Consider the following 15,929-nt stretch of genomic DNA (forward strand, 5'->3'; position numbering starts at 1 on the left):
ATGATTCAAAACTTCATGTGGAACGAATATTTGTATCAGCTTTTTCATGGTGAGGCTTTTAAAATAATGGCGAAATTCCAAGCAAATTCTGAAAGTTTTAATGTTTGTCTAACGCTCTAAAATATCTTTCAAAAAGTGTAGTAGTGGGCAGCCCTGTGCTTGACTTTCCAACACATATTATTTTGAAATTACAAGTTAAGTACTACACTCCCTTAACATGTTGAGGCTTTTAAAATAATGGCAAAATTACAAACAAATTCTGAAAGTTTTAATGTTTGTCTAACGCTCTAAAATATTTTTCAAAAAGTGTAGTAGTTGGCAGCCCTGTGCTTGACTTTCCAACACATATTATTTTGAAATTACAAGTTAAGTACTACACTCCCTTAACATGTTGAGGCTTCTAAAATAACGGCAAAATTACAAACAAATTCTGAAAGTTTTAATTTTTGTCTAACGCTCTAAAATATCTTTCAAAAAGTGTAGTAGTGGGCAGCCCTGTGCTTGACTTTCCAACACATATTATTTTGAAATTACAAGTTAAGTACTACACTCCCTTAACATGTTGAGGCTTCTAAAATAACGGCAAAATTACAAACAAATTCTGAAAGTTTTAATTTTTGTCTAACGCTCTAAAATATCTTTCAAAAAGTGTAGTAGCGGGCAGCCCTGTGCTTTACTTTCCAACACATATTATTTTGAAATTACAAGTTAAGTACTACACTCCCTTAACATGTTGAGGCTTTTAAAATAATGGCAAAATTACAAACAAATTCTGAAAGTTTTAATTTTTGTTTAACGCTCTAAAATATTTTTCAAAAAGTGTAGTAGTTGGCAGCCCTGTGCTTGACTTTCCAACACATATTATTTTGAAATTACAAGTTAAGTACTACACTCCCTTAACATGTTGAGGCTTCTAAAATAACGGCAAAATTACAAACATATTCTGAAAGTTTTAATGTTTGTTTAACGCTCTAAAATATCTTTCAAAAAGTGTAGTAGTGGGCAGCCCTGTGCTTGACTTTCCAACACATATTATTTTGAAATTACAAGTTAAGTACTACACTCCCTTAACATGTTGAGGCTTCTAAAATAATGGCAAAATTACAAACAAATTCTGAAAGTTTTAATGTTTGTTTAACGCTCTAAAATATTTTTCAAAAAGTGTAGTAGTTGGCAGCCCTGTGCTTGACTTTCCAACACATATTATTTTGATATTACAAGTTAAGTACTACACTCCCTTAACATGTTGAGGCTTCTAAAATAACGGCAAAATTACAAACAAATTCTGAAAGTTTTAATTTTTGTCTAATGCTCTAAAATATCTTTCAAAAAGTGTAGTAGTGGGCAGCCCTGTGCTTGACTTTCCAACACATATTATTTTGAAATTACAAGTTAAGTACTACACTCCCTTAACATGTTGAGGCTTCTAAAATAATGGCAAAATTACAAACAAATTCTGAAAGTTTTAATGTTTGTTTAACGCTCTAAAATATTTTTCAAAAAGTGTAGTAGTTGGCAGCCCTGTGCTTGACTTTCCAACACATATTATTTTGAAATTACAAGTTAAGTACTACACTCCCTTAACATGTTGAGGCTTCTAAAATAACGGCAAAATTACAAACAAATTCTGAAAGTTTTAATGTTTGTCTAACGCTGTAAAATATCTTTCAAAAAGTGTAGTAGTGGGCAGCCCTGTGCTTGACTTTCCAACACATATTATTTTGAAATTACAAGTTAAGTACTACACTCCCTTAACATGTTGAGGCTTCTAAAATAACGGCAAAATTACAAACAAATTCTGAAAGTTTTAATTTTTGTCTAACGCTCTAAAATATCTTTCAAAAAGTGTAGTAGTGGGTAGCCCTGTGCTTGACTTTCCAACACATATTATTTTGAAATTACAAGTTAAGTACTACACTCCCTTAACATGTTGAGGCTTCTAAAATAATGGCAAAATTACAAACAAATTCTGAAAGTTTTAATGTTTGTTTAACGCTCTAAAATATTTTTCAAAAAGTGTAGTAGTTGGCAGCCCTGTGCTTGACTTTCCAACACATATTATTTTGAAATTACAAGTACTACACTCCCTTAACATGTTGAGGCTTCTAAAATAACGGCAAAATTACAAACAAATTCTGAAAGTTTTAATTTTTGTCTAACGCTCTAAAATATCTTTCAAAAAGTGTAGTAGTGGGCAGCCCTGTGCTTGACTTTCCAACACATATTATTTTGAAATTACAAGTTAAGTACTACACTCCCTTAACATGTTGAGGCTTCTAAAATAACGGCAAAATTACAAACAAATTCTGAAAGTTTTAATGTTTGTCTAACGCTCTAAAATATCTTTCAAAAAGTGTAGTAGTGGGCAGCCCTGTGCTTGACTTTCCAGCACATATTATTTTAAAATTACAAGTTAAGTACTACACTCCCTTAACATGTTGAGGCTTTTAAAATAATGGCAAAATTACAAACAAATTCTGAAAGTTTTAATGTTTGTTTAACGCTCTAAAATATTTTTCAAAAAGTGTAGTAGTTGGCAGCCCTGTGCTTGACTTTCCAACACATATTATTTTGAAATTACAAGTTAAGTACTACACTCCCTTAACATGTTGAGGCTTCTAAAATAATGGCAAAATTACAAACAAATTCTGAAAGTTTTAATGTTTGTTTAACGCTCTAAAATATTTTTCAAAAAGTGTAGTAGTGGGCAGCCCTGTGCTTGACTTTCCAACACATATTATTTTGAAATTACAAGTTAAGTACTACACTCCCTTAACATGTTGAGGCTTCTAAAATAATGGCAAAATTACAAACAAATTCTGAAAGTTTTAATTTTTGTCTAACGCTCTAAAATATCTTTCAAAACGTGTAGTAGTTGGCAGCCCTGTGCTTGACTTTCCAACACATATTATTTTGAAATTACAAGTTAAGTACTACACTCCCTTAACATGTTGAGGCTTCTAAAATAATGGCAAAATTACAAACAAATTCTGAAAGTTTTAATTTTTGTCTAACGCTCTAAAATATCTTTCAAAAAGTGTAGTAGTTGGCAGCCCTGTGCTTGACTTTCCAACACATATTATTTTGAAATTACAAGTTAAGTACTACACTCCCTTACCAACCTCATTATTTGACCAAGAAAGTTAAGGCTCCAAAATTTCGAGAACAACACCATGATGATGACAATGCTGTCAGTATTGTGCACCAACCACCTTTATTTCCCAGTAAGCTGTTACCCATCGATCTGAAAATGGTTCTGCTTTTAACTGCCGCAGAAGAGTAAACCCCTTAAATACTGCAGAAAGACTTTTTAAATCATAGTTTGTTTGTTTTTCTAAATTGACCTGATCAGCAGAAATACGTAATATACACAATCCCGCGAATATCATTCACGTAAAATTTTGTCATTCACAAAAAATTTTATATTGCTCATTATATATTTAAAAAAAGGAACTGGAATATCCTGGTTAATAGGACGTTGGGTTCGTGTTCGTGATAACGTGAGTTCGAATCCCGCGAGACGAAAAATCCCCGTGTATTAAATGATGATGCTCATTAAATCTGTCAGGGTCTCAAAGTCCTCCATGTTCCCTTAACAAATTAATACCTCTGTGGATACTGAATTGAAGATTGATCCTTCCTCTAGTTCAGGTCAAAATTACGATTTGTGTGTGAATTAATGGAATATGAGTGTGTCCTCCATTTAAAACGGGCTGTGACGTGTGTGGGGGCTGAATTCATATTCTGGGTCACAGATGGCGCCACTGAGAAAGCAAGAAACACACCCTCTGGCTTAAAAATTCGCTTGATTTCAAGAGGCTTGCTGGTAGTAGCATACAAGTAGCATACGTAACAACATTTAAAAAAGTAACACTTGAAATCGTATTGGAAACTCAGACATCGTAAATTGAATGGACGGTTATGATTTTTGAATAAATCTTTAGTAAATGTTTGCACTGAAATGCTTCCGAGAGACTTTTATTTTAGATATGCAAAGAAAGCCAAGTATAAGGTAAAATAATGTAGTTTTATACCGTCAAAAAACTGCTAAATGTTAAGAAATATATGCCAGTATGTGTAATGAAAGTTTTTCATTTAAAAAAAAGTTGGTAAAAAATTTGTGATTTTCGAACAAGTTTTGTCAAAATTAGATCGGCGAAAGAGTTGAAATTAGTTTCCAGAATTAATGAATAGCTTGCAAAACGTTTTTTAATTGAAATTTTATATTCGCAGAAAATTTTTCATTTTAATTAAGTCTACTAATAAGATTTAACAAATATTTTTAAACCTATCATAATACATTGCTACTTTATCGCAATATATTATTTATACAACTTCATTATCTTCATTACGACAATAATTTTTTTTGAATGTTGATTTAAAAAGATGATTAGAAAACATTGCATAAACAAGCGCATATTGCTTTTTCAGGAGCTTGAAAGAGAGCTTTCTCTCCAAAATCGAGCAACGCAAGATAACGATGGGAATATTTTGAAGAAAAGATGGTATGATAGATTGCTGCTCTTATTTTTTTTTTAAAAAATCTTTGTAAAATCTCCGTTTTTATTCAGTTGGCACAACTCTTTTTTTTTAGGTATGATTCGGCTATTTCACCTGAAAATAGTGAGCAAATCGAATATGAATGTGATTACGCTCCTCCACCCGAAGTGCTTTCTGGTGTATCTGGCATGAAACTGTGCGATTCGCTGACACCTCAAGTGCACCGACATTTACGCAGGCACACCATGGTAGATCCTTCAACGGTCATCTACAGAAATCACGAAGAACTGGACCTGAATAGAATCAATAGAGTAAGTCTCTTAAATATTACACGAAATGACATTAAAATGATTTACGAAGTATATTTGGATATTCTCTAACCTCTCGAATTTAATGCATATTCACAAAAAAATAAATTGTATTATATGAATCCAAATTCACTGAATTTCTGTTATGTAAGCATAAAAGTGTCTAAACCTAAAAAGAGTAACGACAAGCAACTTTAAGATTGTTCAGATGCCGTCGTGATTGCTGTATGCCGTACATTGAATAGATGTCTCAAATTTATGCAATATCCCCATCCTCCACACTTCTTCCCACTCCGTTACCATGGTTACGGCAAATTTTGCCTTTCTCCCTTCTTAAGTCAATTTCAACCTGTATATTTCATTTCTTGTGTATTTAAACTTAAGTATATCTCATTTGAAATGTTCTGCCATGGGTAAAAAGTAAGATTTGTCGAAACGATGGTAACGGAGAGAGGGAAAGTGTAGAGAGTGCGGAAGTAGCGCAACCTTGAGACGTCAATTCTATTTACAAACAGCATGGAGCTGCGAAGAGAATAAAAGAAAATAGTGAAACCAATTACTACACTTGGCGAACTAATTTTTTTATAACCGTCGTTGAACAGCCGATCCAATTTTATGGGTTTACGACTACTTCTGTTCATGTCCGTAGCCTTGTAATTTTGAACCCAATCCAGAAGACAAGGGAACTCCTGGATCGAGTATTGAGAGAAATTTACCTTCGTGGAGGACTTTTTGATGGAGCTAGCCCGCATTTGCGTTACATGGTGAGGAAAACCACGAGGACCTTCCACTGTTAGCCTGACGGCAAGCGGACTCTAATCCATGATCCATCTACCACTGAGGATATTTTACCTCAGCACTGTGGTCGGTGCAAGCCGGATGCGGAATTCGTATCGAACCCGGTTCGCCTCTTTGAAAGACAAACGCTCTTTCCCCTGAGCTACTATTTTCTATATATGATAGAACTATTTCTAAAATCTCACTTTTTTGCAACAAATTTAATGGTATCGATATATATGCTTCATTTTTAGACCATACAAGGGTCATGCTAGGTGTTGCTAGTGAACCTTAATTAATTGTGATAATAGGTACTATTCGCTTGAATTAAAATGAAACAACCGGTGTATATAGTGCTTTTGTACGGGCTGTTACATATTGAATTTTATGGAAATAAAATATACTAGTGAAGGCTATCATTACTTTAGTGTGGAAAACCAATTTGCAATGAAGCTGCTGTTTTCCAACTTCTCTATGTTTTCCTCTCCAGTTACTCGGCAAATATCTATCCTGTATGCCAGTTTCTGCCTCACTCTTGATAAAATATTCATGGTTGATGATTGAAGCGCTTCCGTTGTCAGCTGTTTCAGTTACTGGAACAATAAATACTTTCTCAAAGTAAAAAAAGACGATCTCGACAGGAGAAAAAAACTGTGGCTTAACGTCTATGATACCTCGTCCAATTTAATGAACATTCGTTACTCATGGAATAAGAGTGCAACATATTGATGCAGTATGAAATTGAAACCACTTTCTCTAACTGAAGGAACGATCATTCTGGTAATGGCATAGAAGGAAAATATATCAAAAACACGTCTGAAGCAGAACACGTTCACCTTTAAGGAACAACGCTAATATTCCATACACTATGTGGATTTTTCATGATCTAAAATCGGAAATATGGTGATTGACTTTGCCAGTAACGTGATAAGTGGTTTCATCCATAAACACAGCTCAGCTCGCTAAACCATCCAGCTCCAGCTTTTTTTGGAAGTTCTTACAGAAAGCTATATGCAATCGTCTGCCTGAAGATTTTATCGCCTGCATCATCTGAAATCTAACACACAATGGAGTATATAACACACGACAAACAGTTGTTGAAAACGCGTTCAGAACTTGCACAACGCGTTTTGTGGAATTTGGTAAAAGCGTTTTATATTGGTATTGGCTGCTGTTAACCCTGGGCTGATTTTTTTTTCTAAGCTAAGTAGCATATATCCTGAAACTGCTTCCTCCACATCCACCTTTCGAAGTTGTTGTCTCTCCTGTTTCATCAATGGGTCAGTTCCCCAACACGGAGCTTTTGGAATCCGCTCCAAACTGTTCCTTCCGTTGTCGTTCGAAAACAAGTTGAAAAGTATAAACGGTTTTCACTTTAAAAGAGGAGAGAAGAAACACTTTTTAATATAAATAAATGATTTTTCTGCAGAATTCTAATGTTTTGGTAACAAACTTCTCATTTTATTATAAAAAACATTTTCCAACGCTGCACAGACAGGATTTTTTATCACTTTTTCATCAAAATTTATATAAAATATATGTTTAGAAATTGAGAATTTGATTGATGCATTTAAAGTAGAACAATCAAACCACAATCAGCACGGATGTTCCCTTAAGTTTGTAAATATTGTGAATTGCATTTTATTAATCTTTAAGATTTTAACTATATTATTGTAGTTTACGTTTCTGAAGAAATATTTAAAATACTGATTCCTGTGAAAATTATGAATATCAAAAAATCAACCGTTAAACGATTAACAAACGTTAACCATCAAACTATAAACTTCTCAAAAGTTGAAGAAATTTTGAGCGAGCTCCAAAAGCTCCTTGTCATGGAAGCACACCCATTGGGGCTATTTTGATAAACAATGTCACTCAGTGATTTTGTTATAAAAAAATTCTGGCTATTGCCAGTTAAAATTTGCATGATTGTAGTTACAGAATGGGATGCCTGCAAGTGACGTAGCATGGGTATCTTGATCCTGATTGGTTGTTGAAACGTGGCATTTGTTTACGTTAGAAACTGTTCTTTCCTTCCCATTTCGAATAATCCAAGTCTGTCCAGTATCAATTTTCATTAGTGACACATTCTATATTCTTTCACAAAGATTTCATCACTTTCACTATATATTTCTTCCTTAACCCAAAAACAGGCACGAAGCCATGTAAAACATAAAATTATGCATCGAAGTTGCCAAACAAAACAAAAATATATCACAGCTACAATAAAATACCTAAAAAAATAATAAATTTATGTTAAGAAAAAGACATAGACGAGGAGGTATTATATTTTAGCAAATTTACTGTGCGATACGGTGTAGTATTTAATTAACTTCACGTTAGTAAATATTCTGAATTATGTGGATATACTTAGCTCGGCTTTTATTAGCCATCTTGTTTATAAACGATGAAATGGCGCTGAGATCGAAAGTCACGTATCTGTGTATCAGTGATTGTCTTCTTCTCGAGTTTCTCGTACCCAACTAGTTTTTTTGGCTACATTAAATTACAAAATTTGTTATCACATTCAATCTGAAGCCCTCTGTATTATTTATTCCAGTTCTTTTTTCACGATTTTATAAAAGCAATGTATACAGCTTCACAATTCCATTTCTTTACATTAAATTACAAAATTTGTTATTACATTCAATCTGAAGCCCTCTGTATTATTTATTCCATAAAATTTTATAAAAACAATGTATACAGCTACACAATTCCAATTCTCTACATTAAATTACAAAATTTGTTATCTCGTTTAATCTGAAACCCTCTATATTATTTATTCCAGTTCTTTTTCACGATTTTATAAAAGTAATGTATACAGCTTCCATTTCTTTACATTAAATTACAAAATTTGTTATCTCATTTAATTTGAAACCCTCTGTATTATTTATTCCAGTTCTTTTTCACGATTTTATAAAAGTAATGTATACAGCTTCCATTTCTTTACATTAAATTACAAAATTTGTTATCTCATTTAATCTGAAACCCTCTGTATTATTTATTCCAGTTCTTTTTCACGATTTTATAAAAGTAATGTATACAGCTTCCATTTCTTTACATTAAATTACAAAATTTGTTATCTCATTTAATCTGAAACCCTCTGTATTATTTATTCCAGTTCTTTTTCACGATTTTATAAAAGTAATGTATACAGCTTCCATTTCTTTACATTAAATTACAAAATTTATTATCACATTTAATCTGAAGCCCTCTGTATTATTTATTCCAGTTCTTTTTTCACGATTTTATAAAAGCAATGTATACAGCTTCACAATTCCATTTCTTTACATTAAATTACGAAATTTGTTATTACATTCAATCTGAAGCCCTCTGTATTATTTATTCCATAAAATTTTATAAAAATAATGTATACAGCTACACAATTCCATTTCTCTACATTAAATTACAAAACTTGTTATCTCGTTTAATCTGAAACCCTCTGTATTATTTATTCCAGTTCTTTTTCACGATTTTATAAAAGTAATGTATACAGCTTCCATTTCTTTACATTAAATTACAAAATTTGTTATCTCATTTAATCTGAAACCCTCTGTATTATTTATTCCAGTTCTTTTTCACGATTTTATAAAAGCAATGTATACAGCTTCCATTTCTTTACATTAAATTACAAAATTTGTTATTACATTCAATCTGAAGCCCTCTGCATTATTTATTCCATGAAATTTTATAAAAACAATACACAATTCCATTTCTTAATATTAAATTACAAAATTTGTTATCTCATTTAATCTGAAACCCTCTGTATTATTTATTCCAGTTCTTTTTCATGATTTTATGAAAGCAATGTGTACAGCTTCCATTTCTTTACATTAAATTACAAAATTTGTTATTACATTCAATCTGAAGTCCTCAATATTATTTATTCCATAAAATTTTATAAAAGCAATGTATACAGCTGCACAATTCCATTTCTTTACATTAAATTACAAAATTTGTTATCACATTCAATCTGAAACCCTGTGTATTATTTATTCCAGTTCTTTTTCACGATTTTATAAAAGCAATGTATACAGCTTCCATTTCTTTACATTAAATTACAAAATTTGTTATTACATTCAATCTGAAGTCCTCTATATTACTTATTCCATAAAATTTTATAAAAGCAATGTATACAGCTGCACAATTCCATTTCTTTACATTAAATTACGAAATTTATTATCACATTCAATCTGAAACCTTCTGTATTATTTATTTCAGTTCTTTTTCACGAGTTCATAAAAGCAATGTATACAGCTTCTATTTCTTTACATAAAATTACAAAATTTGTTATTACATTCGCCGCATCTGAAGCCCTCTGTATTATTTATTAGATAAAATTTTATAAAAACAATGTGTACAGCTACACATCTTTACCTTAAATTACTAAATTTGTTACCTCATTTAATCTGAAACCCTCTGTATTATTTATTCAAGCTCTTTTTCACGATTTTTTAAAAGCAATGTATACAGCTTCCATTTCTTTACATTAAATTATAAAATTTGTTATTACATTCAATCTGAAGCCCTCTGCATTATTTATTCCATAAAATTTTAAAAAACAATGTATACAGCTACACAATTCCATTTCGTAACATTAAATTACAAAATTTGTTATCTCATTTAATCTGAAACCCTCTATATTATTTATTTCAGTTCTTTTTCACGATTTTATAAAAGCAATGTATACAGCTTCCATTTCTTTACATTAAATTACAAAATTTGTTATCTCAGTTAATCTGAAGTCCTCTGTATTATTTATTCCAGTTCTTTTTCACAGTTTTATAAAGCAATGTATACAGCTTCCATTTATTTACATTAAATTACAGAATTTGTTATTACATTCAATCTGAAGTCCTCTATATTTATTCCATAAAATTTTATAAAAGCAATGTATACAGCTGCACAATTCCATTTCTTTACATTAAATTACGAAATTTATTATCACATTCAATCTGAAACCCTCTGTATTATTTATTTCAGTTCTTTTTCACGATTTTATAAAAGCAATGTATACAGCTTTACAATTCCATTTCTTTTCTTTCAGAATTCTTTACCTTCGTCACGTGTCCCAACCAATGAGGATGGAGACTGCGTTCCATTAACCGCTTCCATTTGGTAGTTGACACGCAATGCCATATATACGCTAGAATCAAGTGCAAATATAAACGAGTCCAGTGCCTATGTCAGTTCAAAGTTGATATTATTGGTACTTAATCAAGCATATTTCATGCTCAAATAAGAATGTGTATTTTTTAACTGCTAGCATAAGGACTAATATTATTTATTGTGAACTCTTTGGTCTGTTGTGTGTTCTGCACCAAATTTATTTGTAACTGGTGTTCATGGTTTTTAAAAACGGAAAGACTGAACTCATTTCAGAAATGTTAAAAATGTTGAATGTTTATGTGAAGAGATTTATCGTATTTTTAAAAAGTTGAAGTAGGTGTTCTATGTTTAAATTGCATTCATACCAATACTGTGTGAAATTATTTTTTAAATAGTAGATAATATGGTGAACATTGTTAATTTTTTTAATATGATTCATTCCATTCTAACATTTCCTGCAAATAACGCTGTTGTTTCATTTCTATTATCCTGACAAAAAGTTGTAATTATAATTAGGTATAAAAAATTTATAAGCTTTTAATTAAATTAAGGTATAATTTAATAACAATAATAAAGGTTTTGTTAATGTAATAAATTTTTTATTTAATTAGAAAAATGTTTATGGCGTTTAATCATGATTATATAATATAAGTTTAACTTAATTGTAGCAGAATCAACAAATTATTTTCCATTTTTTTTCTTATAATAGAACTTGTTTAACAGTCTCTTAATTGAAAATTTTTTTTCGTAGATTTTTTTTAATGTCTGCATTAATTATTATTAGTGGTACATTTTTCCTGCTTTTAAAAAGTTTGGTGATGGATTGATTAATTAATTGATAACTCAAAATCTGTAACTCGTTTTGTTAATAATGTTTTATATAAAATACGAGATACAAATGAAATATTTAGAGGCAAAATATGCTAGTTGATATTTTAATGAATTTAAGAACACAAGCTTAAAAATGTATCGAAACACCAGTAAGTTTTTCACTATTCGTTTTTACAATTGAAAAATGCCTTGAAAAATATTTTTGACTTGTACAGTCTAAAAATATGTTCTTAAACCTGAAAAAATGAATGTCACTTAAAATGGTTCTTAAACTTAAAAAGTTAACTTAAATTGTTCTTAAACCTGGAAAAAAAATTTAATTACATCTAGTATATTCTTAAACCTGAACTATGCTTAGCATGATCTGAATGCGAATTACTATATTACTCTTAACTTATTCTATTACCTGAAAAATTTAATGACACTTAATACTGACTTCTTAACCTCGAAAATAAATTGAATGATAATTAACAAGTTCTTTACCCTGAAAAATTAAATTACCCTTAATATGGAATTAAATCCGAAAACTTCAATTACGATTTACATGCTCTTAAAACACAAAATTTGAATTTAACTTTATTCCTAATAAATCTTAAAAATTTAAATGTTAATACTTGTTTTGAAAATATATTTTTACTTCATAACATAATTTTGAGGACACAATAATGTTTGTAAGGAAACACAAGCGATAACAACAGTTTTGTACTTGCTGCAAAAAAATGCATGAAAAACAATATCTAACATATATAGTGCTTTTGGAAACAAGTTTATTTACATCATTCATAAAATTTTTGATCCATCTATTATAAGCTTTGCTACAAACAATGTGATGAATTCATAATATATTGAAAACTGACAATCCTTTTTCACTTCTCAAAACATTAAGCATATAAAATAACTTTTTGAAAGAACATTGAATATGTGCAACAACAAAAGCAATCTTATTTATTAATATTTCCATAGCTTCATAGTTTGCGGGTATCTAATTACATGATGAAAGTTATATATAAAGGCCTTTAAAATACAGACGCATATACAGAGTAATATCTGTTTTTGCCTTAAAGTGTTTTTAAAGTGACAATTATGTTCAGTCTACACGACAAAATAACTTAAAAGGTGTTCCGTAAATACTGACATTTTGAAAAAAACTGGAATAAGATAGAAATGTATAGTTTGCCTCTTCCTGACAAGGAAATCAGTTTTATTCTAGTCCGACTTCAGAATTACATCCAAAGCTTGTCAACAGATGGCTCTGTTGATTAGGGAAATATATAACACAATGTTTCTAAAAATGCAACTTTCATGCAGCAAAAACGTGGAGCTATGTAATAACAAAATGAGCAAAACCCCATGCAAATATTTTCAGTTAGTCAAGTTTAGCATGCCTTAAAAAATTTAACTACAGTTTTTCCAGTCAGTAACGCCATCTTTTGACCAGATTTGTAACTAATTTTAAAATTTAGGGAAACTAAATTATCTCGTTTCCTAATAAGAAAGCATAAAAATTTATATTTCTATAATTACTTAATTGATTCTTCAAATTTTCTATCAGTTTTGGCTCACACAGTTGAAAATGTTGGTCGACTTGATATAAGTGAAATTATTCAGGGTAGACCAGACTTTAAAAAAACAACGCCATTCATTATTTAGAAGACTACACGAAATTCATTTGTAGAAGTGTGCGAAGTTTTAACTTTTTTTTCTTCAAATTTCGTGCTTTGAAATAATGTTTTTATAAAATTGTGTCATTATTTTCCTTAATAAAATAGGTTTATATCTTTTTATTTGCTTAACTAAATATGAAAGTTTTTAAGTCTTATGCACATTTGAATGTCAATCGATTTTCCAACTGAATATTTGTTAATAATTTTATGAAAATAATCCAACGATTTTACTTTCTTGAGCTATTTTTACTTTTATTGTTACTACCAAGATTTTATACCACTAAAAGATTTTTAAATACTGCTTCTCAAAAGCTTTATATTTCAAATATGATGTAATATTTTTTAATTGTAATATCTGATGGATTATTTGATCAACTCAAAAAAAATTTTATAATTCAAAATGATAAATTTGATTTAATATGACGAAGGTTTCGAATGAAATTATGTTCTAAAAAACGTCAAAAAAATTTTTATATCATAATTTAAATGATTTTGAACCATTACAAATTCTTTTAACCATTAATTGGATTATATATAGTTAAGTATCGAAACTTGAATTAATCACATATTCAATATTAAAATATATATTTTTAAATAGAATTAAATAATACCATTTGTTTGTAATAATATTCTCCATCAAAATTTGTTGATTACACCAAAATCTGTTGAATCTGAGCTGAATTTTAAACTTGAATATCAAAAAAGAAAAATTGTTCTGAACAGCTTCAAGTTAATTTTTTGAATTTTATTTTTCCTTGTCGACTATAATGCGTCAAACTGCAGTCATGTGCATTTCAATATAACAGTGTGGAACAAAAAAATTTAAACAATATTATTTCGTGGTTTGTGAATGGATTTTCAAGTTAAGTATTAACTTCTTAAATTTCGATATTACTACGAAAAGAAGAAAATTCTTTTAAAAAAAAACTAATGTTTTTTTTTTATATATATTTATAATTAGATTATTAAAAAACAGGTTTTTATTAAATGAAAGATTGAATATTTCTGATTCGAAAAATGCTTACAACAAATTACTTATTACGATAATTGCTTCTCGTAAAACTGTTCTTGAAAATTACCTGTCTCTGAATCCTTTTAATTGTTTTCTTAATTCTTAGCAAGTTGCCAGCCTCAGGACTAACAGAGTGTGATCGAAGAAGACTTAACGCATTCTTATGGGAGTTTTTATATTTTATTCTTTTACACTTCAGTAGATTTAAAACTGTAAATTCAAAAGCATGATTTTTTTCCCCTTTGAATTTACGCACAATTTGCGGAAAGATTTACTGCAATATGATAAGCTGTAAAAACAACACAGGGTGTTCCGAAACAGTCGCTCATATATTTCTTAAAATCCGTATCAAAAATGAAGAGAGAAAAAGTACGTTTAGTGTCGGTTAAATATATATTAAAGAGCGTAAAAAGCAAACTCACTACCTCGAAGTTTGTCGAATCACAAGTGAAAAAGACGGGGTGAAAACAGGAAACTAGTTTGATTGCCTGATAAAGTTGAAAAGTGATATTAGCAATGGTTTTTTCCTCTCTGTTTCCTTCGGCAATCCAACAGGTTTTGGGGTTCTTATTTCTGCCTCACTTGATAGTGATTCGTTTTGTTTAAATGGAGTCTTTGTTTTTTTCTTCCTTTGAATATTAATTTGAAACCTTGAGTGTGTATATTCTTTTTTGACGTGATTTTCTTCTAGAAAATTTATAACATTGCTGGTCGTTACGGAACACCCTGTATTTATTTGGTATTTAAAGAGTATTATAAATCAATAAAATTCCTTCAAAGCGATGTTTCTTATTTTTATGTGTGTTGTTTGAGTTCGTTTAGCAATAATTTTAAATCTTAAGTACAGTACCTGTTATGAGATCCTTTGATTTTACAAAGAAAAAAATTATATTTATCTGTATAGTTGTTTAAAACACTTTGTGCATGTATTTAACCTTCTTAGAAAATAAAGTTCTGTGTTAGATCCTCTTTTTCTATTTCCTGTTTGTGTTTTAATAACAATAATAACTACAGGACTGACACGGAAACGACAGCATGGATACACCAGATAGTATGTTTGCTTGAAGTTGATAGGACAAATAGTTTAGAAGTTATAAGGGCTTTATATGATGATTTTTTAAAATTTGTGCATATTTACGCATTGAAACTTTATAACTTCTAAGCTATTATGCCTAACAGCAAGGTTTAAGCTTCATTCGATTCATCGTGAAAAAATATGCAGTAAACTTGTCTGACATTTGACAACCTGTCGGATTTGTCTCGCTAGAACAGCAGTCATCAAACGGTGGTCCTCGCACTACTGATGGTGGTCAGCGAAATAATTGTAAACAAACGAGGATTTTTACTTCGCTTGCGTCAGTAAAGTTTCCCATTGATGTGAGGTCACACTGATGTAATATTATTCCTTTTATTACAATTATTAAATGTAATTGCAATTTACTTTTCTTTTTCTTCTAAAAAATTCCGCTAAAAACATACAGTAAGTTCATTTAAAAATTCTGCGATACTGAATAAAATTTTTAGTAAGAATAATTTTTAAAAATTACAAAAACACATCAATTTTGTTTGGGGGAGGGAGATATTTAAAATCCTACTATAATCAATTGGAGAACTTTTTCCATCTTCCAAAAAAAATAATAATAATAAGGCTGTGGCTTATGAGAAAAATATTTTCTGCTTGTTGGTCCGTAGAGATCAAAAGATTGGCAACCGCTGATCTCGATAGCA

General features: G+C 30.1%; 1 protein-coding gene across 1 annotated transcript in view; it reads left to right on the forward strand.

Annotated features, from left to right (window-relative positions):
* The window catches only part of LOC107436898 (uncharacterized), a 58,532-nt gene extending 47,339 nt beyond the window's left edge, over nt 1-11,193 (forward strand). Inside the window, exons 12-14 of the mRNA XM_071180605.2 lie at nt 4,432-4,505; nt 4,595-4,811; nt 10,633-11,193. Coding sequence (XP_071036706.2) covers nt 4,432-4,505; nt 4,595-4,811; nt 10,633-10,707 — 366 coding nt within the window. The 3' untranslated portion in view covers nt 10,708-11,193. The remainder of the gene's footprint in view (nt 1-4,431; nt 4,506-4,594; nt 4,812-10,632) is intronic.
* Nucleotides 11,194-15,929: the final 4,736 nt, after the last annotated feature.

This window comes from Parasteatoda tepidariorum, chromosome 8 (assembly GCF_982258835.1).
Source record: "Parasteatoda tepidariorum strain Cologne lab strain chromosome 8, Ptep-v5.0, whole genome shotgun sequence".
NCBI classification, from domain to species: Eukaryota; Metazoa; Arthropoda; class Arachnida; order Araneae; family Theridiidae; genus Parasteatoda; species Parasteatoda tepidariorum.